The 27,104-nt window shown below is 38.2% G+C and overlaps 2 protein-coding genes across 2 annotated transcripts in view; both read right to left on the bottom strand.

Moving 5' to 3' along the window:
• SPTA1 (spectrin alpha, erythrocytic 1) overlaps positions 1 to 14,926 on the bottom strand; it is an 86,687-nt gene extending 71,761 nt beyond the window's left edge. Inside the window, exons 1-11 of the mRNA XM_070780490.1 lie at positions 14,690 to 14,926; positions 13,483 to 13,608; positions 11,675 to 11,815; positions 10,514 to 10,660; positions 8,083 to 8,216; positions 7,109 to 7,253; positions 5,047 to 5,201; positions 3,944 to 4,079; positions 3,743 to 3,844; positions 1,905 to 2,042; positions 1,191 to 1,301 (exon numbers count right to left, since the gene is read on the bottom strand). Coding sequence (XP_070636591.1) covers positions 1,191 to 1,301; positions 1,905 to 2,042; positions 3,743 to 3,844; positions 3,944 to 4,079; positions 5,047 to 5,201; positions 7,109 to 7,253; positions 8,083 to 8,216; positions 10,514 to 10,660; positions 11,675 to 11,815; positions 13,483 to 13,608; positions 14,690 to 14,926 — 1,572 coding nt within the window. The remainder of the gene's footprint in view (positions 1 to 1,190; positions 1,302 to 1,904; positions 2,043 to 3,742; positions 3,845 to 3,943; positions 4,080 to 5,046; positions 5,202 to 7,108; positions 7,254 to 8,082; positions 8,217 to 10,513; positions 10,661 to 11,674; positions 11,816 to 13,482; positions 13,609 to 14,689) is intronic.
• A 7,799-nt stretch (positions 14,927 to 22,725) lies between these two features.
• Positions 22,726 to 23,670, bottom strand: LOC109556975 (olfactory receptor 6K2). The gene has a single exon (XM_019958335.2). It carries the CDS (start codon positions 23,668 to 23,670, stop codon positions 22,726 to 22,728), a length of 945 nt encoding a protein of 314 aa, XP_019813894.1.
• Positions 23,671 to 27,104: the final 3,434 nt, after the last annotated feature.

Below are 27,104 nucleotides of genomic sequence, written 5' to 3'. Positions count from 1 at the left end.
ACTCTCAAAATTGCTCAGGATGAATTAATTGATTGGGAATAGGAAAATGATGTGAAATTACAAATAATATTTAATAAACAATAACTTATTTTACATTGTTATCTTTTACCAATGAAAATCAACCTAATAAGCATATGAACTGGGAAGGGACTATCACAAGCTCTGAATTGATCTAAGATTAACAAAGAAAATTTGGAGTTTTGTGGTTATTGTTGTTGCTGGTGGTATACATGCACATGTGCAAGTTTTGGCTAACTCCAGCACAGTCCTAGGAGACAGCCAAAGACATATAGTATATATACATTGGACAAATAAAGTCTCCCTTACACTTCTCTGAGACTTGCTTATGTATTGACAAGTTTCTGGGACACTGTAACTTAAGGTTCACAAGAAAATTATAGCAGCATTAAATGCAAAACATATAGATGAAGATATACAGGAAAAAATAGATACTACCTAGATATCTAGATATTACTAAAGAAAGCTAAATGGAGATATTACTGGAGAGGAAAAGACTAAAAAATGTAAATAATATATTCAAATATATTTTAAGTTATGATTCAAATTGGATATGGATCCCATAGTTTCTATTTATACTGCAGGAAAAAAAAATAAGACAATCAGGCACTGTGTCAGAAAATATAAATTGCTCAAAATCTTTAAAAACTTTCTAAAAAAATCACAATATTTTAAAGGAACTGTCCTACAATTAAATTAATTAAAAATAAATTTACCTAATTCTGAAAAAAAATTTAAAAATAAATACTTTCTAAATATGCTTTGTGGAATAAGAAATGTGTTGATAAAACGTGGGTATGATTATTTTTCTGGATGTTTTCTCTTTTTAAAACAACTCTCATGTCTGATAGTTATGAGTAATTCTAAGGATTGGTAATCTATGAGATGTGTGTAACACAGGGAGTTCAACCTGGTGCTGTGTGACAATCTAGAGGTGTGGGATTGGGTGCAGGGTGGGAAGGAGGTTCAAGAGGGAGGGAATGTATATATACATGTGGCTGATTCACATTGTTGTAAGGCAGAAACCAGCTCAACATTGTAAAGCAATTATCCTCCAATTAACATGTATACCTGTGGCTGATTCATTTTGATATATGGCAAAACCAGTACAATATTGTAAAGTTAAAAAAAAAAATATGAAGCCAATGCCCAAACCAGGGCCCATTTCTTACTGTGATCTTCTCCTCCTGGGCAGTAAAAGCTTCCTCAAAGTCATCATGCTTCTGACGAAGGGCTTCTACACTGCCCAGGGAATTTCCGAGGTCCTCGTTTTCCAGGAAGGCCTGTAGAAGACAGAAAGATACATCCCAGCTGTGCCTCACCAGTGAGAATCATTCACTTTGGAATATCTCTGAGAAAAGGAATAAGAAAGGAGGTGAGGGGGATGGAAAGCAAGATGGGAATTAACACAAGGTAGGAGAGGAGATAGAGATTAACCTCAAAGAGCAGAACCTCAGCTTCAGAGTTCCCTTCCCAACTTTCTCATCCAAATTTATTACCTTCATCTCAGTGTGTGAACCAACCAATCTAAGCATGATTCTGTGTTCTCAAATCCTCAAGAGGACCACTCAACTCCACCAGAAAATCCCTGGTTAGCTCTGCCTCACTCATCACATTTTTCTTTCACCGATCCCTTAACAATTGGATATTCATTTTGCTGCATGTTCGGAGAAGTTTAAAACCTCTGTGCTTTGTATTTAAATATTTTTCCTGTGCATTTATCCATGAGGGAATTTCAAGAGCCTTACAGAGAGGGTCGATCTTTTCTCTTCCTTGCGGCTCACCCTCTAGTTCCCAGGTGAACTGAAGTGGTGGGAGGATGCTGATAGTAGTGAATGAGGAGCAAGAGAAATGGCTTCTGGACACTTGCTGAGCCCCTGTGTTACCTCTTGTCTGCTCATCCAACTGTCTACTTGCTCACTGTCACGGTAGAAGAGGTGCAGGTTCAAGCACTGCTCATACTGCTGCCGACGCTTCTCCCACAGCTCCAGCAGAGCCGCCCAGTTGTAGGTAAGTAATGACATCTTTGGAAAGGAAGAAGCAAAAGACCAGGAAGATATTAAATGAATTTATTTTATCCTACTGTCGCTGAGCATCCAATAAATGCAAGGCCCTTTGAAGGAAAAAAATGAATAGAAAAACAGGCTTTTCTCTTAAGGCTCCTCAGTTCAGTTCAGTTCAGTTGCTCAGTAGTGTCCAACTCTTGGCGACCCCATGAATTGCAGCACACCAGGCCTCCCTGTCCATCACTACAACTAAGTAAATCCCTATAGTATAGAAAAAATGGGAGAAATACCATAATAGAGATATACCACACTTACTATGTACAAATAAAGAAGAAAAGATTAATTGATTCAAAGACACAGGGAGTAGAAGTATAGAAACTATTGTATCAAACCAAGATTTAAAGGGCAGAGAGGTGGAGATCAGGATTATAGGAGGACACAATACCACATTCCAGGTAATCATTAGATTATACGAAGTGCTCCAGAGAAAACTGCAGTGTCTAAAAAAAGTGGACATTTCATGAAATTCAAGTTCACAGGGCACTTAAATGATCAGATTGAGAAGTTTGCCTTCTATTTCAAATGCAAATGAGAACCATCAAGGAAAAAGGGACATTCTCAAACTCATGAAAGCCTTTGTTTCTGCCCAAGCATCTGTCCGAGAAACCCCAGCTTATTAAAACTGCTGTGATAATTCCATAAAAAAGATGGTACAAATTCTCAGAATTCAGGATAACAGGTACATTTCAAGGTTTTAGAGTTCCACTCTTCCTTTGCAGAAAATTGTTAAAAATAAAAATTCATATTATAATTTTCCCATAGGATTCTTGATGAGTTGAAAATACAGAGATCTCAGTCTTCATCATATAGTACTGGTGGCTGTGCTTGGAAGCTAATGAGACGCAGAGAACCTGCAAATCTTATTTCAATTATCATCCCAGAAATTCCTATGACTCTATGACTAGAGCAAAATGTCTCAGGGATCAGGAGGTTTAGGTAAGCCCTTGGGATCTAGAAGATTATGATGATGGCAGTGTGTAAAGCTTTCCTGTTGCTTAAGGAAGATTTCAGAAACACAGATACAGGAAAATCAGTCTGATCTGAGGTTGTACAGAGGAGAGAAGAAAAGGAACCATGTACCAGGAACCATGCTAGGCACCTTAGGGAACCCAAAGATGAATAAGGAGCAGTCCTCAAAAAATTCACCATCTAGAGACTAGCATGGGAAAGTGACACAACAGAGCACATGTGACAAGGCAAGATGGCATGGAGGTTTCTTGGCTCAAATGGTAAAGACTCTGCCTGCACTGTAGGAGACCTAATTTCAATCCCCAGGTTGGGAACTGGAGAAGGGAATGGCTACCCACTCCAGTATTCTTGCCTGGAGAATTACATGGACAGAGGAGCCTGGCAGGCTACAGTCCATGGGGTCACAAAGAGTTAGGCACAACTGAGCAACTAATGCTTTCACTTTCAAGTGATGAAATTAGTTAGATCGACTAACGTCTCAGAGATGAGGAAGCACACATCAAGTTCTGAGAATTTCAAAAGCCTCACTCTAGCTAAAGCAATATATGAAGGAAGCAATGTGAAATCTGGATCTATGTTAAAATATTTATATGTCTTCTGTCCTCTTTCCATTCAGAGATTGTCAATCAGTAAGAGATTAAGTGAAGGCTATATATCAAACTTTCACAAATTCTGTTAAACTGGATTACCTTTTTTAGAACTTCATCAGATGCTTCATGATTGGCATCCAGCAGAGTTTGACCAGTCTCATTAGCAGACTGAAATCGGTCATCATAAGAGTCAATCTCATGCTGTGACCACAAGAAAAAAAGGGTTAAAATGAAGCAGGAAATCTTCTGGTATTGTTGTCACCTCCCTCCTCCTCCTACTGGGGAGGCCTTCCTCTCTACCTTATGCTGCTGATGCCTGTCCAGTAGGGCTTCCCCACCAGCCACATCTATGGGCAACTCATCAGCATTGATCAGAGCAGTCTTTTCCTCCATCCAACCTGAGAGCTCATCATAGTCAGATAAGAACCGCTGGTACCTGGGGAAAAGGTAAAGGAAAAGACAGAAAGGAGGAACCAGATGCAAATGGACATTGAACAAACAGTCAGAGTTGGGTTGGGCTAAGATGTACAACATGCTTTTTGCATTAAATCTACCCCTTCATTCCTCCCATGTACTTCCCTATTCCTTTAGCAATGCTGGCTATGAATCCTTCACTCTAGATTGTATATTCCCAGGGTGAATGAGTCTTTGTGTGATGAAGCACTTGGGCATGACATCTCCAATATCACAGTCACACTCCAGGAACACTTGAAGTAAAGTACTATTTGATAAAGTACTATGAGGCCAATAAATAATCACATAACATAAACAACAGGAAGCACCTTATGATAAGGGGCAGCTAGAGTTAGGATTAGGAGCCCTTATATATTTTAATTCACTCTTCACCGTATCAGTGAAGACAAAAGTCACCAAAAAAATTACCTGTTCAAAAAATCAAAGCCTCACCATTTCATTTTCAATCATATCAATACGATAAAGACTATTTTCTGGTGATTTAACAACTAATCATAAAAATTAAGTACAGAAATGATATTCAAGGTTTGGTTTTTTTTTTTTTATAAGCTGACCTACATTCAGGAAATAATTCTAGATTTATTTTCTGTTCTTCAGCTTGGAAATTAATTCCAATTCCTTAGCTAGGGCCAAGATTTTGACATGTTTCTTCAAATATTTTTTCAGCTTCATGGGCCACTTCATAGCTTCTCACAACTATACAAACAGAGGAAGACAGAAAGGGTATAGGTGAAAGGAGATGTCATTCTGAGGATTATATCATCCTGCAAAGGACTTCTGGAAAACTAAAATTTCTTTTGTCTCTACTGAGCAGGCAGGAGGGCTGGGTCATTCATTATTTTATTCCTTTTGCTCTTTTATTTCTGTTTTAATATTGCACTTTGACCCTGTAGAGGTAGTTAACATAATAGAGAAGAAAGCTTTCTCACCCATAAGAAGCCTGCAGCTTTTCATATCTGCTGGTAGCCAAGTTGCGAATACGTTCCCAGTTAGAGACCAGATCCTCTTTCATCTGCTGGATTTCAGCTGCATCTGAAGGATGGGAAAGCTTCAACTTGTCTGCTTTGGAACATAACTCCTTCACCTTTGGGATGAAAAAGAAACCTAGTGTGTGAAGGTGGGTCAACAGTATAGTGCTAGATGGTGACTTTATAGTACACACATATGTCTAATGATAATGCTGTACATCTGAAACTTACTATATAATTTTAGAAAAAGGAAAAAAATAAACTTAGTGGGAAATCCAAGTATTCTGATCCTCCTGACAAAGTTTTATGGGAGGGATGTAACATAATAATTATATAAGTAAGAATAACATATTAGTGCATTTATATGGATATATCTATATTATTATATTCATGTAACTATATTAACTATAATAACTTACTGACTGCTTTTTGTCTCTTGTTGTGCTAAGCATGTCACATGCATTTTCTTGTTTTATAGTCTCCGTTTAATAAGACCATGAGGCAGAAACTATTCTTGTTCCCCTTGTATGTGAAAACTGAGAGGCTAAGTATTTTATCTGCCCGAGGTCATTCAATAAATCATTATCAGAAGCAATATTTAGACATATATCTGTCCTTCATTACCCTCTATACTGTTTTCATAAACATTACCATAGGAATCAGAGAGATACTTCTGCTAACGAAAATTTTTGCTAAGAAAATTCCAGTAATGCCAGGCCAGTGTGAGCACAATTCCTGAAGAGCAGGGTTACTAGGGAAAATTCCATGTTACCATTAGTCCTTCCACTATATTCAATTATAATCAGGTGTTGTCTAAGATGAGATTTCATTATCGTTATTCATTAAGTCATGGTATTTTATCACTCATAATTAGAAAACAAGAAAAACAAAGGGGGAAAATGAGGAAGGAAAAAAGAAGTAGACTGGTGAAATATTTTTCAGAAACTGGACCGAGGGATAGAACTATGATTAAAGCATAGTAACTAGGGATCTTCTTGTGGGCTGACTCCACTGTAAAAGCTGAGGAGTAATTAGTTTAAGTTATGGTTAAAATTGTGAGGGTAAGAAGTAAGAATGGGAGGCTTACGCCAAGTTCTAGTGTGACTATGCCTACCATAGGTACAGGAATCGAGGTCTTTCAGCTTCCAAAAGAAAACCCAAAGGTGGGTTGAGTAGAGTGTTTTAGTGTCTATGTTTATTATAAAAGGAGAAGAAGAAATTTTCTCCCTTTTCTACTGAGTAAAAGACAAAAAGAAACAAGGTTCATCTCCAAAAAGAGAAGGTGTGTTTAGGCAGGAAACCATTCATGAAGCTATCTATTTTGGTTTTAAATTATGAAATATATTACAAAAAGCATAAGTGTATATATAATATATATATATGTGTGTGTATTTAAATAAAAATAATTTAAACAAAATACTAGATATCCAAGAATCATGTACAAGTTATAAACTAGAATAAAGAGGTATATTCAGGTGGCACAAAATTTCTCTTTCATTGAAATAATGAATTTACTATGTTCTATGGAGACAAGTTGGAGACAGCAATGGCACCCCACTCCAGTACTCTTGCCTGGAGAATCCCATGGACAGAGGAGCCTGGTAGGCTACAGTCCATGGAGTCACTAAGAGTCGGGCACGACTGAGCGACTTCACTTGCACTTTCACTTTCATGCATTGGAGAAGGAAATGGCAACCCACTCCAGTATTCTTGCCTAGAGAATCCCAGGGACAGAGGAGCCTGTTGGGCTGCCTTCTATGGGGTCGCACAGAGTCGGACACGACTGATGCAACTTAGCAGCAGTAGCAGCAGCAGCATGGAGACAAGTGGAGATGGAAATGGCAACCCACTCCAGTATTCTTGCCTGGAAAATCCCATGGACAGAGGAGCCTTGTGGGCTACAGTCCATAGTATCACAAAGAGTTGGACACGACTGAGCGACTTCACTTACTTATGGAGACAAGATGAACGTCAGATGGCTCTTTTAACTCAAGGATGTTAGCTCTTTCTCCCACAGGCTTACCTTGTCATTCATGACTGCAAGGCTCCTCTCAAGTGTCTTGTGACTGTGAAACAGTGCCTCAGAGCTCACAAGGTCTTTGCCATAGTCCTCAGACGTGACTTGAGCCTCCTTCTCCTTAATCCACTGGATGGCTTCAGTCACATCCCTGCCAGACAACCCCATGAGCTCCAGCAAAGGAAGAAGGCAGGCATTCCAGGGCAAACAGCACCCAGCAGGACCAGCCTCATTCACCTGTCAGAAATTATCCTATCTTCCCACACACTAGCAAAAAATAGCATAAAGAATTCCTGTTTGGGGGCTTCCCTGGTGATCCATTGGTTAAGAATTCACCTGCCAATGCAGGGGATGTGGGTTCAATCCCTGGTCCGGGAAGATCCCAGATGCAGAGACAGCTAGGCCTGTGCACCACAACTACTGAAGCTCATACACCTAGAGTCTGCACTTCACAAGAGAAGCCACCACAATGAGAATCCCGCCCACCACACTGGAGAGTAAACCCAGGCTCATCTCAGCTAGAGAAAGCCCACCCACAACAACCAAGACCCGGTACAGCCAAAAATAGAATAAATGCACAAAGATTTTTAAAAAGAGTTCCTACTTTTATGGTTTCCATCGAGATGTAGAGACATGGGCATCCTGTCAGCTGAGCCTCCAGATATACTTCTGGGTTAGCTCTTCACAAATGTCCTTCTTCACAACCTCACCCTCCATTCTCTTTCTGCTTTTGCCCCTGCAGAACTTCCATCACTAATTCACTAGTGCTAATTTTATTACTTTAAGCTCCATTTAACACACTTGGCTATTGACTGGATCACAATTTTAACCACTGTGTTCCTTGTTGTTTTAAAGGCAAGAACATGATTTTCTTTGATTAAAGGTATTGGCCACTAATTGCTAACAGTAGACAAAGGCTAACCCAAATACCCAGCCTGGTGCTATTGCAGTTTTCTACAATTCAGTGGCCAGATTCCTACCTTTTGAATTTCTGAAGGTCTGCAGCACTGGACAGCATTTTCTGTCGTTGGAGAGCCAGACCATGGAGACGTTCCCAGGCTGCATTCACCTCCTTCTGCTTTGACTCAATCGAGGGCAGCTCAGGATGCTTTTCCTGTGGGAGTAAGTCAGTGTTGGACTAATGGAGAAAAAACTTTTAAAAACTTATTATTTCACACTTTGCCCTAAGCAGAGGATAGCCATTTAGCCAGATACTACACTTCACCTTAGCCCTGGTCCCTTTTACTTGATCCACATCACCAAAATCTAGAAAACCAAACCACCAGATGTTGTATCTTCTGTCCACAGCTCAAGACTAGTCTACTAACATAGGTTGCCCAACCTCATTATTTTCAGAACTCCATCATGTTGATGGCTGCTAGCTTCCCTCAAGACCCTGGGAACCAAGGAAGAGAAAATTTCTTTCATGAAGTCTGACTTAATTTTTCAGATCTCGAGTACTGTGAGTTTTGGCTCTTTTGGGGCCCTGACACCTTGAGAATATAGTTGGAGCTATTTTCCTCTTCCCAGAACTAGATAAACATGCAGATAAATTTAATTTTGCAGTTCACACAGTTTCGCAGACTATCTGAAGCAATGAAATTTGTGTTTATCAGATAAAGCTAGCTAGTATCAGCCCATTTAGATACTTGGCAATTTTGAGTAGTTGCCATACACCAGGTCTCCCGACCCCTCCTATCCCTGTTTATTCCTATTTCCATTTCTGTTTTTCAGCCTCTTCAGACAGAATTTTCTTCTCCTTCCTTCTTTACAAGTAGAAATAATATTTTATAAGCTCCAGTACTTAGGCCTCAAGAAGTCTTTCAGCTTCTGTTCTTACCTTCTTGGAACATATTAAAAAGTATGATCTACTGAAAGATGAGAGAGCATATGGAGAAAGCCTGCACTATCCTTGCCAAATCCTTAGACATGGGAGGAAGGTTGTTTTAGATCCTGTACACCAACTGAGTCACTGCGTAACTGCAGTTACTTAAGAATATCAGGTGAGATCGGGAGAATGGCCCAGCTGAGCAGCTGACTCAGTGAATCTGACTCACTTAACCATGGAAAAATAAAATGTTTTCTGTTTTAAGTTTTGTAGTGGTTTGGTAGATAGTAACAGATAACATATTCAAAAGCAGAGACATTACTTTGCCAACAAAGGTCCATCTAGTCAAGGCTATGGTTTTTCCTGTGGTCATGTATGGATATGAGAGTTGGACTGTGAAGAAGGCTGAATGCCAAAGAATTGATGCTTTTGAACTGTGGTGTTGGAGAAGACTCTTGAGAGTCCCTTGGACTGCAAGGAGATCCAACCAGTCCATTCTGAAGGAGATCAGCCCTGGGATTTCTTTGGAAGAACTGATGCTAAAGCTGAAACTCCAGCACTTTGGCCACCTCATGTAAAGAGTTGACTCATTGGAAAAGACTCTGATGCTGGAAGGGATTGGGGATAGGAGGAGAAGGGGATGACAGAGGATGAGATGGCTGGACGGCATCACTGACTCAATGGACTTGAGTCTGAGTGAACTCCGGGAGTTGGTGATGGACAGGGAGGCCTGGTGTGCTGAGATTCATGGGGTCCAAAGAGTCAGACATGACTGAGCGACTGAACTGATAACTGAAAAAAAAAAAATCTGCACAATAATAAAAATACAATCATGTTAGAAGGAGAAATTTAGAGACTGTTGGAAATGAGGCCTGGAAAAAATTGAGAAATAGTTTCTTTTCCCCACTCTAGTACCTATTAATCCTGAAATTTTGATTCTATTTACACATAAATATCATTCCCATTATATAGCTGCAGTGATAATAAAACTTTAAATGGAAAAGCATGATAGCTAACTATTGTAGTTTCTGTTCAATTCCTTCACATACATATAAAACCAGACTGACTTCCCAGTTCTTACATATGTTAAGGGTATTTAGTCACACACTGAGTATTTGTATGCTCAGAAATTAAAAGCTTATTTAAGCACTTTCTTAAGTAAATGAAGGTAAATCTGCCTCTTTTTCCTTCCCCCTTAAAGCACAGAAAAATTTGTTTAATGATATCACATATATTATGAGAAGCCATAATTATTTTATACTCTTTGCCACTTTACTCTGGTGCTTCATAAACATGAAAAATTGATGTACTGCACAGTGCAAGAGTATCCTCATTGTGGACTGAATTTCTTTACAAAAACCCATGTACACTCACTCACTCACACCTCTATTTCTGTAGACTGGCAAGGGATGAATTCAGAAATGAGAGAAAGCTACTCTGGGCATGTTACTCCAGGGACAGGCATACCTCTGTTTTCTCACTATGTCCAATATATCTTTCTTGTCCCTTCTACAAATGGCCGGGCAATCTTCTTGAAGATCAGAACCCTTTCCCTGGATTGGCTCTGTTATTCCCCACCTCACCTCTGCACACTTATTGGCATATTGGTTCACTTCATTCACTCTCTCCTTTCGAACTCCCATATCTGCTTGGAACTCTTCAAACTTCTTATGCAGAACCTCTGTGCGCTCCCAGTCCTCACCCAGCTCCACTGATGTCACCAGAGCGTCCTGTAGACACAGAAAGGTCTATTAGGTCACCAGCAAATGTTTAGGGATTCCTGCAGTTCAAATACCCAAAACCCTTGTTTACATTTACATTCCCAGGATAACTCAGAAGGAGATACTGGTGGAACCTGGGAGAACCCCTTCAAGAAAGTCAGAGCAAGGGCATATTTCCTGAGGTGGCACTTTGACTCAGGGAACAGTGGTCTTTGGGGTAATTCTTTGGGAAGACCAGGGACATTGTCAGAAAATGCCCTTGGAAGAACCTTTTTGTGGTTTGGAACATGAAAAGGAAATCCATCCTGGTTCTGCTTGATTCAACATCCTGAGTATTTACAAAAGTATTGTGCTGAATGCTTGCCTGTGTAAATTTTCAGTCCTAACCATAGGGTTATTCTTCAAGTAATAGGAGATAGAAACCTCTCTAGTTATAGGTACTAAGAGACAAAGGATTAAGGGAAAAACTGGCAATTCTCTCAGTTGGAACCAGAGTAGGATTGAAAACCTGGAAGGGGTGAAGGCTCATGGAAGGTAGAAGGGGGGCAATCCTAGATGATCTTTCAGTACACATTTTTTTTTGTATGTCTTGCCTTCTTCATGTTCAGATTCATACATTTAGACGTATCCTCCTATAATGTTGCCTACTTCCAGAATACCTCTAAATCTTTGCTAACATTCCTCTTTCTTCCAAGGAACTAAGCCCAGGAACAGATACCCTGACTTCTTTACAAAAAGTGAAAGTGAAAGTTGCTCAGTTGTGTTGCATGTTGCTTCTTGTGACCCCATGGACTGTAGCCTGCCAGGCTCCTCTGTCCGTGGGATTATCCAGACAAGAATACTGGAGTGGTAGCCATCCCTTGCTCCAGGGGATCTTCCCAACCCAGGGATGGAACCCAGGTCTCCCGCATTGCAGGCGGATTTTTACCATCTGAGCCACCAGGGAAGTCTGCATTAAATTGCTATGGGATGTCTGGGCCAGAGGGATGGAAAATCCTATATACAGGCTGTTTGGTGCTATACCTTGTCTCCAATCCACTCCAAGATATCGGCACACTTCTGGAAGTACTGTTGGAGTTCCAGGGCCCGCAGCAGCAAGGCACCCTTCTCCTGGGTCAGCTCCAGCAGCAGGTCCCACAGGCGGTTCAGTTCCTCCAGATGGCCCTTTGGGAGAAGTAAAAGCACTCAGGCACGTTACCTGCTGTGGAGCAGCAGTTATAGACTCAGAGACCTGTGCAGAGAGGGATCTGGATAAAAATCCCTCATCCCATTAACTCGTGCATTAATTGCTCAAAAATATTTAAAAGAGGATAGGGCATGTATGGGAATAACCATTGAACCATATGATTACCTGTGGCGGATTCATGTTGATATATGGCAAAACCAATACAATATTGTAAAGTTAAAAAAAAATATGATCTTCCATAAAGAAAAATAAATAATAACATTTGGGTGTTTTAGAGGATGAAATGATTGCAAATGATAAGACAGGATGAAATAAAAATTCATTTAAAAACAGTTGCTTATTTGAATTGAACCTTTAGGGATAGAATTTTGATACACAGAAGATACAGAGAGGGTATTCAAAGTACTGACAAAGGCACAGAAAAAGTTAGCATGGACTGTCTGTCAGAAGGGATAAGAGCTACAAGTTTTTCTGACTTACAAAGAAAATATGATCACCAAAGCAATAACAGAACTTGAGACTATATAGTTGAGGGCTATAATGCTAAGTTAGCTTAGAAGACCAGGTTTTACATATATTGTAAAATTAAAGGTATAATTTATGTTGTCTTCAAGAATCTTCTATTTTCCAACTACTTCATGGTTCTAAGGTAACATGTAGCACATAAATCACATTTATCTATGGATCCTGCAGTGCTACAGGATTACTATAATCTCAGAAATTCTGATAGAGGTGAAGATGTTTCAGATATTTCTCAACTATTTTAATTAATGTAAGGGACTGATTTTTGGGCAATTTTACCAAATCATTTTTACTTAATAACAGGTAAACTTTGAGTTATTCTTGTTACAGAATCTTTTTTCTAATAAGGTTTATTCTTGTTAAAGTCTGTATTGCCTGACCATGTTTTGTTGATAGTAAAAGGAACTAGAATTTGTATGCTAGATATGGAAATATAAGCCCCAACTTATAAATATGTAACACACATTTCTTTTGACAATTTTAGAAACAGTTAGACAGTAAAAAAAATTTCACTTAATACAAAATGAACCTGAACTGACTCTATAAACCCAAACATTTTAGGGGAATATATGAATTAACTCAGAAAAAAAGCTGATAAATTAATAATGGATTCCATGGTGGTGCTGCTCTTCGATCTTCAGGGTTCAAGGGTTTGGAGAGCTACAATAGTAGCCACAGCATGTGAGCTCTGAGGAGAAAGAGGCATCAGAGACAAAGGGAGAAAGGTTTCAGAGAAGATTCAAAGAAAGAGCATCCCTTGTTTAGAGAGTTTAAGCACCAAGGACTCTGAGCTTAGAAGAATTAGTCAGAAAGGACATTTGGGAAAGCCAATTCATCTGGGTTGAGGTGGATTTGATCTTGAGCCACCTCATCCTGTGACGGCATAAGGAGGAAGGTGACACTATTCAAAGAGAGCTTTGTGCCATAGCTCTTCTCCCCACTCCTAGGAACACTAGCATATCCCATCATTTTTTCCTTCCACAATCCAAGTAAAATATAAGAGGCAGAACCATGGTTCCAAGTCAGTTGTATCAAGGTGCACACCTGTTGTAATCAATGAAAACTCGGATAACCTAATCAACAATTAGAAGCATCTCTCACAAGAGCCCTACCGTATATTTACCTTGGTGTCCTCATGGGCAAAATGCCCCTCAGGAAATCGAGTTTCCCTGGTTTCTTCCAGATCAGGAAGGACCCTTGATTTTGCTTGCACCTCTGCTTCAAGGATTGCATGCTTCTGATATTTCCCCTGAAGATTAGAAATCAGAGTTTATGGCTTAATGGAGCCTGGTCTCCTGGACCATAAAAGAGTTCTTTTATTCCTCTGCTTTCTTGCAGGTAGAACTACCAGTTTCCCAGCATAGATGAAACAATAATCTATGACCATAGCTAGAGGAGTCCTATTCTAAAAGAAGTGGCTGTGGCAGAATCAACACATATAGGTTTTTAAAGATTCCAGACCCAATGTCCTGTCCCACAGAAGAAAGTCTTTTCAGTCCTTATTGCCTTGGGGAAATTTCCAATAAATATTATGTTAAAGTTTTAATTGCCTTCTGTGGAAATGAAATAATATAACACAGAATTTTTCCTTTTAAGAAAAGAGGAAGTAAATCCTACTGAAAGTAGTGAACAATGAGGAAAATTATCATGATAACAATGGCTTTTATTTTAAGTGGGAAGTTTTTGCATGCTAAATTATGCTCTTGTTGTCATATATAGATCGATCCATTTAGTAGGTAACACTTTGTTCTTGATCTAGGTGCTTCCTTTCTGATATCCATTGTGCATTTTAGGCATACAAGCCTTTCTTCTGATGCTGACTACGCCTTATTCTGTAATACAAGTAGTAGGGGGAGTTCTCACCAAACCTCTCTATCTGAGATCTCTCATTTGAACTTAACAAGAGTCATGAACAGCCAACTGGGGAAAACCCTGGTTAAATCATATCTTTCTGAGGAGAGCAAAGAGAAGTTAGTTCAGAAGTACTGATGTCTCTTTACTTCAATTCCATCCTTAATGTCATAAATATTGAAATTTCATAGTGCATCATAAATTCTTTGAATTCTCAGTGTTTTGCCCATGGTGTAAGTTCAGAGCAATATTACATTTATAAAGTATTATCTAGAATGAGTTTCCTGTGTAAATGAGACATTGAGGCTTAAGGAGTTGAAGACACGGACTATTTAGAGTCAGAATTACAGTTCCCGAAGTCTAATCTTCTATTACAGCATCCCTCTAGAGTTTACCAGATGCACACCTACATTATAAAAATGTTTCCCTCCCTAGAGATTTCAGAGTCTACTCTGGGGAAGTCAGTGAAACTGAAGAACCTGTATGTTTGTTGGGTCTTCATAGCTTTTATCACTTGCAGTCTTGATTTTCTCCATGATCCATTTCTCATGGTCATCAACATCTCGTAGGAAAACCCGGTAGTGATAGGAATCTTCAAGTTTCTGACCCCTCTCAGCAACCCGTTCCTTGAACCTCTGGTACCGACTCAACACCTCCTGACGCCTCTCCTGGATCTCCTCTGCTGTTTCCAGGACCTCTGACCCATCACTCTCCATAGCCTGCAAGTTAAAAAGTTTACTTATTGCTGCTTCTCAAGTCTCTAGTATACTGTTTGTTTGTTTTTTTCCCCTCTCTCTGTCTCTAATATTCTGTCTTTTTAAATGTCTTCAAGGCATTTACTCATGTTGGATTTAGGTTCAGATATCTTTATGCCTATAAAAGTCTCTTTTTAGAAAGGCTGAGGTACATTTATATAATTTTAACCACATGCAGCTACAACTTAGGCTGATAATTCTTGGTCATTCAGAATACTTTTCTAACTTTTCACATAAACATCTGCCCATATTAATAAACTTAACAGTAAAGTTCTATAACATGCATTATTAGACAATTGAAAACAAGTTTAAATTAGCAAAATCACATTTTCAGATGCATAAAAGAAATACAATTTTATTGCTTTCAAAAACTTAAAAGGTGTTAACATGTACTGATCATGACAAACCTAATTTAATGAAAAAATAAAAATGGCTTGCAATTAATTTTGACAAATGATATACCCCAAAGTCCAAAAAAAATTTATGTAAAAATAAAACTAATACATTATTTACTTTTTTATTTTCTTTATTCACAAACAATACAAGTCAAAAATTTAGCACATTTACAATCTAATTACCACAGATTTCAAATTATTAGCATCTTGGTAACTGACTTTTGCAATGTTAAACACTGTATTATCAAATAAAATCACATATTATTTTCCAATAATAGTGGGATCCAATTTATTTGTGACAACATCCAGCAAAATCTCCATAGGATACACTTTCATTTATCTGGATATAAGCAGTTTTTCCTAGTTTACCTCAGTAAAAACATTCAATATAAGATTTAGACTTTAGTCTCCTTCTATACGTAATTGTTATTCTGTGGGTAGCCTTTACTAGTCTGGTTACAGAATTAAACCCTTCTATGGAGACTCAAACATTTATCATGAATTATTTTGCTCCAGGTTATCAGGTTGTTCTCCATGTGAACCTGTGTAAACAAGTCATTGCTGGATTTTGGTGCTGTATAGCCACAAGCTCAAGGTCAGTTTAAAGTGATACATTCATAAAAAAGAGAATTAAAATTAAGCTTGTTTACTTCTTAAGAATCAAGAAAAATCCTTGGTGATCCTGTCAAAGATAGCACAGAAAGTTCAAAGGAGACAGCTTTCCTAATTATATTGGTGACAAATTGTCCGATAAAGAATTCTGTACTCACGGTTTCCTTTGGAAAGTGTTATGCTTTTCCTAAAGGTCAAGAACCTGCCAAAATAAAATGTGTCCAAAAGAGAGAGAGAGAGAGAAAGAAAGAGAAACAATTCACATGTAATTGTTTAGTCTAACTTAGAGATGAGAGAAATGTTACATATGTGGCAAGACAAAAAGAAAAAAAAAGCCTCTTGCTTGGGCCAGATTCCCGCCAACTACAATCTACCCTATCTTCAGGAGACAGATTGAGCTGAGGCAGCTGCTAACTTTCACAGATGCTGGGTGACTCAGCGCTTTGAAGGGACTGTGGCCCTCAAAGGTCTTCAACAGGACTTTATAAAAAAAAAAAAATGAAAGCAAAATTCTTAGATGAAAACTTAGAAAAAAAACTGCTATAGATGTAACATAGGGCAATGTTAAGATTATGTTTTGTTTCTTCAATTAGTTTAAAATTTTACTTCTGAGAATTATAAATCAGGAAGGAATTCTGGGTTGCCCATTCTTCATACTCTGTACAGCATTACAAGAACTCAAGGCATCCATAGGTTCTTGTTCCAACCTGTCTCTCAGAAATACAAATCACCAACTCCATTAAAACTCAGCTATAGATTTTTAACAGTCTTTAAGCAACAAGACATCCTAATTCTTGCTGTAGAGACTTTGTTAAAATAGGAAGAAATTTTTATTTCTGGTTGTTTATTCACAGATTGTTCCTTTTATTTAAATGATTAAGGGTAAGGCTAAATCAGATTTTTAAAAACCCAAAGGAAGTAAGATATATGCTTGCTTATTAGCATTTTGTGAAACAAAAATTAGGATACCTCATCACTTTGTCAACAAAGGTCTGTATAGTCAAAGCTATGTTTGTTTGCTTGCTTTTCCAGTAGTCATGTACAGATGTGAGAGTTGGACCATAACGAAGGCTGAGTGCTGAAAAATCGATGTTTTCAAACTGTGATGCTGGAGAAGACTCCTGAGAGTCCCTTAAACTGCAAGGAGATCAAACCAGTCAATCCAAAGGAAATCAACCCTGAATATTCATTGAAAGGACTGATTCTGAAGCTAAAGCTCCAATACTCTGGCCACCTGATGTGAAGAGCTGACTCACTGGAAAAGACCTTGATGCTGGAAAAGATTGAGGGTAAGAGGAGAAGGGGGCAACAGAGGATGATGGTTGGCTGGCATCACTGACTCAATGGACATGAGTTTGAGCAAACTCTGGGACATAGTGAAGGACAGGGAGGCCTGGTGTGTTGCAGTTTATGGAATTTCAAAGAGTCAGACACTACTGAGTGACTAAAGAACAACATTTGACAAACTAATGAGGCCATAAAATATCTACAAATGGAACAAAGTTCTAAACTTTGGGATAAAATCATACTATTTATTGTATGTATTATTTTTAATGAAGAGAAAATAAAGCAGAAATCTTCCAAACACATAATTCTTTTATATAACTTTTAAGAAATGAAGTAAACATATCAAAAAAAAAAAAAAAAAAAGATTGGGATGCCTTCAGATCCTCCTAAAAAACAGTGGGTCTATCCATGTCAAATATCATTCCACTGTAGATCCAACTTGAATAACATAGTATTCATGGTCTACTAGGGTAGACCAAGGTTCTACATTTCTAGTTTCCTTTCACCCTGGATCATCTCACCCAAAGAAACTGAGAGAGCTTTAAATTCTGTTCTTGAAAGTATACTATTAACTTTACATTTTCATACAGTTTCATTATATAAAAATCAAATTTGGGTGCTAAAGGCATGAACACAAATCTTAGGGAATGTATTAGTACAAGGGTCAGGCTGTTTGCTTCGGATTGATGGAAGGGCATGATGAGAAAATTTTGAACCCTGGTAGCTTAATATTTGGGTCTCTGACCTTCTTGCCACTATTACAGTTTTCCAAGAATGGTTATCAGCACTGACAAAATAGAGGCCCTGAGTACAGCAGACTCAGGTAAAGAATGTATGAGAGACATTGTGGAGGTTAAGAATCATGTTCAATCTTTAAAATTGTATGTAGCCCTTTATATAAATGAGTGCTGAGAGATTACAGGGAAAACTAAGTTCATTACAGACAGCTTCATTAAAGAGAAGTCTTATACTCAGTTTTACAGGGTGGGAGTACTTTTGAGAACTGTTGTATTTGATCTTGGTTATCAGCTCTGGACAGAACTGTACTTCTCACACTCATTTAATCAGCACTACCCAGCTTTCCTGAGTCTCTTCTCAGTTATCAGATCTTCATTTCCTAGACTCAGAAACTCCAAGAGATGCTTTATATACCCAAATTCTAAACTGTCCCCAATTTGCAACACTAAAATTCACATGCTTACTGTGGAATTTTAGAGTTCAATTTTCTCAACTCATTTAACAACAAGGAAAAATACACTAATTTTAATGTAAAAAATGTTTTCCTGTGGAGTAGAGGTCATCATTATTTTATTTTTAAGACTTTATTTTTGCTTCTCCAGAGTGAGTTCTCATTTTAAGAAGCCTCCAATGTTTGTCTCCTAATTTAAAATATTAAATATTGTCATTCCAAAAAAGAAAGAAAGACCTCAATATTCACTTTAACTCTTATTACCTCAGATTCTCCAAAGGTGTGCTGTGCTGTGCTTAGTTGCTCAGTCGAGTCTGACTCTATGCGACCCCATGGACCATAGCCTGCCAGGCTCCTATGCCATGAGGATGCTCTAGGCAAGAATACTGGAATGAATTGCCATGTTCTCCTCCAGGGCATCTTCCCAACCCAGGGATCGAACCCAGGTCTCCTGCATTGCAGGTGGATTCTTTACCATCTGAGCCACCAGGGAAGTCCATGAATACAGGAGTGGGTAGCCTATCCCTTTTCCAGGGGATCTTCCCAACCCAGGAATCAAACTGGGGTCTCCTGCATTGGCAGGCAGATTCTTTATCACTAGCACCACCTGGGAAGCCTCTTATTTAATATAATCTTCCCCAAATATCAGATAATAAATAGGTTGGTGAGGTGGAACACAGTGTAAGAGAACTCACTGCTCAATCCTCAGTAATGTGAAAAAAAAAAAAAAAAATCATGTAAGAAGTTCCACCAGCAGGTCAGCACAGTGATCTACCTTCTGAATGGTGTCCTTACTTTTGACCATCAGACCCTGCTGTATGCTGTTTCTTTTCCTTTAGCTTTTTTCTCAATTTGAAATTGTTTTTATTCAACACACTGGAATAGCATGCACACATACACAGTTTAGCTAGTAAAATTACATTTGCAATTTCAAGTGAGGGTATGTTTCATCTTAGAAGGTTTTTAAGCAGAGTAGTAAAGCAATAATATTTAAGTTTTAAGAAATAATGTAGTCTCAGTTGGAAGAGCAGACTGAAGGTGAGAAAGTGTGAAAGTTTTCAGCTACATAAATTTTTTAAAGACAATGACAAATGACAATGGCATAAATGTAATTTATATAATATATATAAATGTCATTTATAAGACCTTATAAGTGATAAATGATGATACAACAATAATAATCATAATATAATTTATAAATAATTTATAAATTATAATGATAAATAAGTGATAATGATAAAGATAAATGGCAAGAATAAAATTTGAGGGACTAGGAAAGTAGTAGATGGTAAATCTGCCTGAAGTGCGGGAGACTCGGGTTCACCCCTTGGGTTGGGAAGATCCCCTAGAGTAGAAAATGGAAACTTACTCCAGTATGATTGCCTGGAGCATTCTGTGGACAAAGGAGCCTGACACATTACAGTCCACGGGGCGGCAAAGAGTCGTCAGACACAACTTAGCGACTAACACTTTCATTTTCTTTTTCAGGAAAGTGATAAAGTTCATATTTTAAGGCACAACAAGAAAATTTCAACATAAAATTCTCTCTGTGTGTCCATTTGGGCATTCTTCTTCTCTCCCTAATGTGCAGTGTGCACTTGCATTACACGTCAAAAAGAACTTCGCAAAAATGGGAGTGTCTGCTGAGCAGTAAAGATCACTTCTTTTCCTTTCTTTTGACCCTAGCAACGTAACTCCTTTTAAAATAAATATTTTTATTTCCCAACTCTTTGAAGAGTCATGACTTAATGCTTGCTTTGTAAATGCTTACCTAGACTATATATCCTTGTTGAACTTTATGTAATACATCAGTATGTCATTTGATGCATGATCCTTTGTCTTGAAGATGTATCTGACTGTGCCTCTGACCTCTAACAGGTGGGACAGTTCTCAGAGCTTTCTGAGAATCTGTCTCCCTGCTTATAATGCTCAATTTGTCTCAAATAAAATTCTCTTTACTCTTCTAAACTGGATTGTTAATTGAACTTTAATTGAGAAATAGATTATATAATACAAAATCTTCAAAAAGGGAAAACAGATAAGAAAACTGCATAACCCTTTCATATTCTGAAATTTTTGTATATCAATTCTGGAACAATAATTACACTTAGAAAATTATAGTTAAATAATTAGTCAATCAATCTGTAATTTCATTCCTCATGTTTTATGAAAAACAGTAAAAGTAGAATATTAAAGACACACTATTTAATCACAGGAACACTTCTTGTTTCCTTTTTTTCTCTTTTTCCTTGTTTTCTTATGCCAAATGTATTTTCTGATGACTTCCCTTTACCAAGACCTCTCCAGACCCAAACTGTGACTTTTCTCTCATGGTCTCTCTCTCTATCTGAGTTCTTTTAGATAGCATTAGCCTTTTCTCATAAGACCTTTCCCTTAACTTTTGTCTTTGCGTCTGATTCTTGAGTATCATAAGATTTAGGAGTGAGGATGAGGGCATGGCTGTGGCATATTAGTGGGGAAGTAAGGCTGACAACCATAGGATTCCTGTAAGTAGGCTACAGAAAAGTGAAAATCTATTAACATTTGCATAGTCATCAGCTTTATTATTGCATCACCACTGAGGTGTGGGCCTTGGAGAAAACCACCCTTTATGAAGCATGTATCAAGAGAAGGATTCACAAGACAAAGAGCCCTCAAACAAAGTAAGATTTTTATTTATTTATTTTTTTAATGTTGAATATATGGTTTTATTTTTTTTTATTTTATTTTATTTTTAAACTTTACATAATTGTATTAGTTTTGCCAAGTATTGAAATGAATCTGCCACAGGTATACCCGCGTTCCCCATCCTGAACCCTCCACCCTCCTCCCTCCCCTCCCCTCCCTCTGGGTTGTCCCAGTGCACCAGCCCCAAGCATCCAGTACCGTGCATTGAACCTGGACTGGCGACTGGTTTCAAACATGATATTATACATGTTTCAATGCTATTTTCCCAAATCTCCCCACCCTCTCCCTCTCCCACAGAGTCCATAAGACTGATCTATACATTGGTGTCTCTTTTGCTGTCTCGTACACAGGGTTATTGTTTCCATCTTTCTAAATTCCATATATATGCGTTAGTATATTGTATTGGTGTTTTTCTTTCTGGCTTACTTCACTCTGTATAATAGGTTCCAGTTTCATCCATCTCATTAGAACTGATTCAAATGTATTCTTTTTAATGGCTGAGTAAGATTTTTAAAAAATGGAGTCTAGCATCCTGAAACCCAAGGGAAAAGAGGTCAAAAGGGAAGCACTGTTGTCCAATATGGTAGATCAGTTGGCCGGAACAATCTGAATGCAGCATGCTGATACTGGTTTATTCACTAAATAGATATTTATTGATATTTCTGCTTCATTAATAAGTACTTTACATGTTATTACAGTGAAACCAAGGATTACATTTTCCAATGTATCATGAAAAAATATTGATTAGCTAATTAATAGATTACTTATATTACTTTACTTTTCTTAGAGTCAAGATTTTTGTTTCTTCATTTACTGCATTTAAAATTTTCTTCAATGAACTTCTTGGCCTGAGATTCTTTGCCATGGTCCTTAACTACCACAGAACTGCAACCAACTCCTTTATGGGGCTTCTGTCTATGTCAGTTTTAAAGAGGCCTATCCATTCTCTTCATTTCTAGTGGTCATCATTTTAATGAAGTTAATTTGGTGCTCAATAAATCAATCTCCACTAACTTGGCACATTGGCTCATTATAGTTGGATGCAGGCCTTAGTCCCTGTTATTGACCCAGACATGGAATTAATATTGTGTAGTACTGCCAAGATAAAAATCATACAAGGGATTCATAATTGGACCTACTGAAAAACATCTAGACTGTTATTTATCAACACATGAACACTTGATTAGAAATTAGGATTATTCTTCAAGTATATTCATTATAAATACAATAGAGAGAATTAGTCTTATGAAGATGGTTGCTCAGTTACCATATCTTATAATCATATGTCTTGACTGTATTAAAATTAAATTTTTATCCCAATTATTTCCACAAGTTAAGTTTATCTAGGAGAAATCGAGTAGCGGAAAACCTAGTCAACAAAGTCTGATTCAAAATGTATCAAGTTGAATAAAGGTTGAAAAAAACTATAGAATTCAGTTATTAGTGAATTTTGTTTATTGATGACCTTCGGGAAACCAGTTTCAACCAAAGACTGACAGAAAAAGACAGATGGAAGAGAGTTGAGGATAAAAAGACTCTAACAATTATATAGACTCCCAAACACTAGATGTTATTTGAGGTCCCCGGTCTTATGAAAAAAAGATGTTAGCTTGACTCATGTGCTTTTTTATGGCTTCCTTTATCTCTTTATTCCTCAAGCTATAGATAATGGGGTTGAAAAATGGGGACACAACTGCAAAGGCCAGAGCAATGGCTGTATCCCAGAATAAGGAGTAAGTGGCAGAGAAGCGTAGGTACATGAGAGCCACACTGCCAAAGAAGAGCAGAAATACAGTAAGGTGGGAGACGCACGTGGAAAAGGCCTTGCGACGGCCCTCAGTGGAACGGATACGTAGAATTACAGCCACGATACCAATGTAGGACATGAAGATGAGCATCACAGCTGTAATAATCTCCACTGCATGGACAACATCCACCACCTGAATCATAAGGATAGCTTGTGTGTCTGTGCAGGCCAGGCGTAGTACTGGGAGGAAGTCACAAAAGATATGCTCCAGGTGATTAGAGCCACAAAATGGCAGTGTGGAGATCCAGGCAATCTCAGGAAGGGGTGTGGCAAAACCACAAACACAGCAACCTAAAGTCAGCCAGGCACACAGCTTTGGGGTCATGATAGTAGGGTAATGAAGAGGGCTGCAGATGGCCAGGTAGCGGTCAAAGGCCATAGCTGTCAAGAGACAAACCTCACTGATGCCTGTGGAATGGAAGAAATACATCTGCAGGAGACAGCCATTTAAGGAAATGCTCTTCTCACAAAGCAGGCAAGAGAGCATCTTTGGTATGGTAGCTGTGGTATACCAGATCTCCAGGAAAGAAAGGGCACTGATAAAGAAGTACATGGGAGTATGGAGATGAATATTCAGCTGGACCACTGTGATGATGACCACATTTCCAACAACAATGAATGCATAAATGAAGAGCAGTAGAACAAAACAGATGACAGAATCTCTCCAGGAATAAGGGAAAGCAGAGAAGATAAACTCATGAGCAGTGGTTTGATTGGCATTCTCCATCTCCAGGTGAGAAATGAGGTTTTCAAATCCTATTGCATTCAAACTTTCTAGGTGATGTCTACTACTCATCATAGAGTAAGTACACTTACAAAATACCAGCATCTGGATAAATCCCTGCCTTGGGAGTGTAGAAGAATAAGGAATATTCCATATTCCATAGACGCTTACAACTAAAATTGGAGTGTGGAAAAAAATTCAATCAGAAAGCACACCCGATAGATTAGATTAATAATTCTCAAAATTTATCAGGCATCAGGATCACTTGGAGGGCTTGTTAAAACATAGCTTACTGGTCTTCATCCTGAGAAAAGTGAAGGAAAAGGCAGTCACCTACAAGCCAAGAAGAAAGGCCTTGAAAGGAATCAACTCTGCCAAAATCTTGATGTCAGACTTCCTAGCTTTCAGAACTGTGAGAAAACAAATTCTTGTTGTTCAAGTCACTTAGTCTGATACTTTGTTATAAAAGCTTTAGTAAATTAATATACCATACTTATACTCAGCACTCAACCAGTTTCCCTTGCTGACCTTCTTATTTCTTGGTTCTTCTAGATACCAACTTTACACATTTTTGCATCTATTGTCTTCTTATGCCTCAAACTTAATCATCGAAGTCTGCTTAACTTTTTTCTGTCATATTACCAATACATTTTATTTCTTTTATCTTACCCCTAATTTGATGCTTAGTAATAATGCCTACACTATTGTAATAGATTACCAAATGTTTCTACTTCCAATGTGAGTATTTTCATAAATCCCTCTATTTCCTCAAGACTGATCTTGCTATAACATCAGTTTACTCATGTGACTCCCCTTCCATACCTATACTTAAGTCACCATGTTCTTCCTCTAAATTGTTTTTTCTTTAAAAGGAAAAAAATCTCAGATCATCTAGGATAAAATTTTTAATCACTGCAAAAGGAAAAAAAATTAGCTTCACTTTTGTCTGTCATTGATTAATAATGTTATGGTATGTTAGGAAAGGGTACATTATTAATGTTCTCTTATTTATATTATCTATAGATGCATTTGTTCATTGATTATGTGACTGAAAATGAACATGTTAAATGCTCAGACATGTCTGACTCTTTGTGATCCCTTGGACTATAGCCTGCCAGGCTCCTCTCTCCATGGAATTCTCCAAGCAAGAATACTGGAGCCATTTCCTTCTCCAGGAGACATTCCCTACCAAGGATTGAACCCAGGTGTCTGTATTACAGGTAGATTCTTTACCATCTGAGCCACCAGGATGCCCAATTATGTGACCAAGGCCCATAAAGCTCTCAACTACATCATATTTAGTATTGTACTGTAAATGACATTTTTGTTATTTCAGCAGAAAACAAAGCCATTTTGTCTACTGTTGCTATGAAAAATTGTTCATTTCCAATCCGATTTATTAAACCTGCTGTTAGTCCAAGCATGTCACTTTCAGTTTCTGGTCTCAGAATTCCTGAAAGAAATCTCCCCTGCATGAAATATCCTCTTGTTCTTTACAAGTTCTATCTTCTCTTTAAATTAGCCAAATTCTATTGGGTTAACCAAAAAAATCATTCAGATTTTTCCAGAAGATGTTATGGGAAAAGCCCAAAAGAACTTTTTGGCCAGCCCAATACATGTGTCTTTTCCAATTTTAACAAGATAATTCCACACATAATAGAAATCACTCTATTTCCTGTAATATTTTTATGTCTATATATCTTTTCCTTTTAAGTTTTTTCAAGTGTTCTTGATTTTTCATATACATATCTGATCTTTCCCATAAGACTTGATGCCCCCAGTAGCAGTCCCTACATATTGTGACTATTGCCTTTAAGACAGGGTCCTACAAACTGAACCAGTCTACTCATTCAAGAAAGGGCCTCTAAGAAGACCCAGACTCTGAGCAGAACTAATTACTCATTCTGCTGAAAAGATGTGGCTAAGTAGAAGAAAGATAAGAGAGATGGAAATCAAAAAGAAAAACTTAGATTTTTCCCAATGAACACTTCTCTGTCTTTTCCAAATCTCAGTAAAGTCTAGTACAATTGTCAATGATATTAATGCCTCACAACAAACTGGAAATCTCACTTGATTCCTGAAACATTTCAGAAATCAATCACAATGCTCATTTGTTGTTTTAAAGCTATCTGATAAGCTTTGGCCCCACTTGTATCGCTCCTATTTCTTGGGAAATTTAGCAACTGAAACATTTATGCTTTGTACTAACTTGCTTATAACAGGGCTTCCCTGGTAGTTCAGACAGTACAGAATCTGCTTGCAATGCAGGAGAAGTTCCTGATTCCTCCTTGCCCAGGCTTACCAATAGTTACTTACAGTTTCTACATGGACACTAGGGCTGTCTATTGTCCTGTGTAAATGTTTTCCTTTCCCTAGATATCTCCCAACTCCCCCAAATTAGCTGATTTACTGACCTTGCTGCTGTTGGGTTCCGAACTTGGAATAAACATGGATGAAGACTCTATCTTTCCATACCCTAATGTGGTCAACCATACAGAGCTACTGAGCCAAGCTTCCTTTGCTCTTCTGCTATGTTTATACCCTGAGTCTTCCACCTAAACTATATTTCCTTCATCAGCCAGTGATAAAGAGATCTGACTCTCCCTATGGAGCTCTCTCCTTCTATCCTGCCCCTTTGTGTGCACCTGTCTGTCTTCCTAAGCCTAGATAGAATAGGAAGATGGACTCTCCTGAGAATAATACACAAGTGATTTAAAATAAGTAGGAAAACAATCCTTCTTACAATAGTTCCAATTAGGAAAAATGTTCAAGTTGGTAATTAGGAGAAGCCCAATCTGAGGTAACTCAAATCCAGGACAAATGAGATAATCCAGGAGTCTGAGATATTGCAATAAGTGTGTTTCTGTTTATTTGTTTAACTTTCTTTTTTATGGTACTTCTGATTGGATTAACTTTTAAATAAATCAAAAGCTGAAATTCCAAGAGTCACATTTGAAGAATGTTAATGCAGATGGCAGAGTAGAAGGATATGTGCTCATCTGCAAGAACTCCAAAACTGCAACTCTCTGCTGAATAGCCATCACTGGGGAATGTTGGATCTCACCAATAAAAGATACCCCATGTCCAAGGGCAAAAGAGGAGTCCCAGCAAGATGGTAGGAGGAGTGAAATCAAGTTTAGAATCAAATCCCTTACCCACCAGAGATGCTCAGAGGGCTCAAACAAACCTTGTGTGCACCAGGACCCAGACACCCCACAGATATTGAGCCAGAACTGTGTTTGAGTGTCTCCTGTGAAGGTGCAGGTCAGCAGGGGCTTACTGCAGGGACAGGGGCTCTAGGTGCAGCAGACCTGGGTATGGCATAAACCCTCTTGGAGGAGTTCACCATTAACCCCACCATAGAGCTACCAGAACTTACACAGGACTGGGGAAACAGACTCTTGGAGGGCATAAACAAAATCTTGCGTGCACTAGGA

This window comes from Bos indicus, chromosome 3, assembly GCF_029378745.1.
Source record: "Bos indicus isolate NIAB-ARS_2022 breed Sahiwal x Tharparkar chromosome 3, NIAB-ARS_B.indTharparkar_mat_pri_1.0, whole genome shotgun sequence".
NCBI lineage: Eukaryota > Metazoa > Chordata > Mammalia > Artiodactyla > Bovidae > Bos > Bos indicus.
Note: the sequence above shows the minus strand (reverse complement) of the source record. Positions and strands in the feature narration are given on the sequence as shown.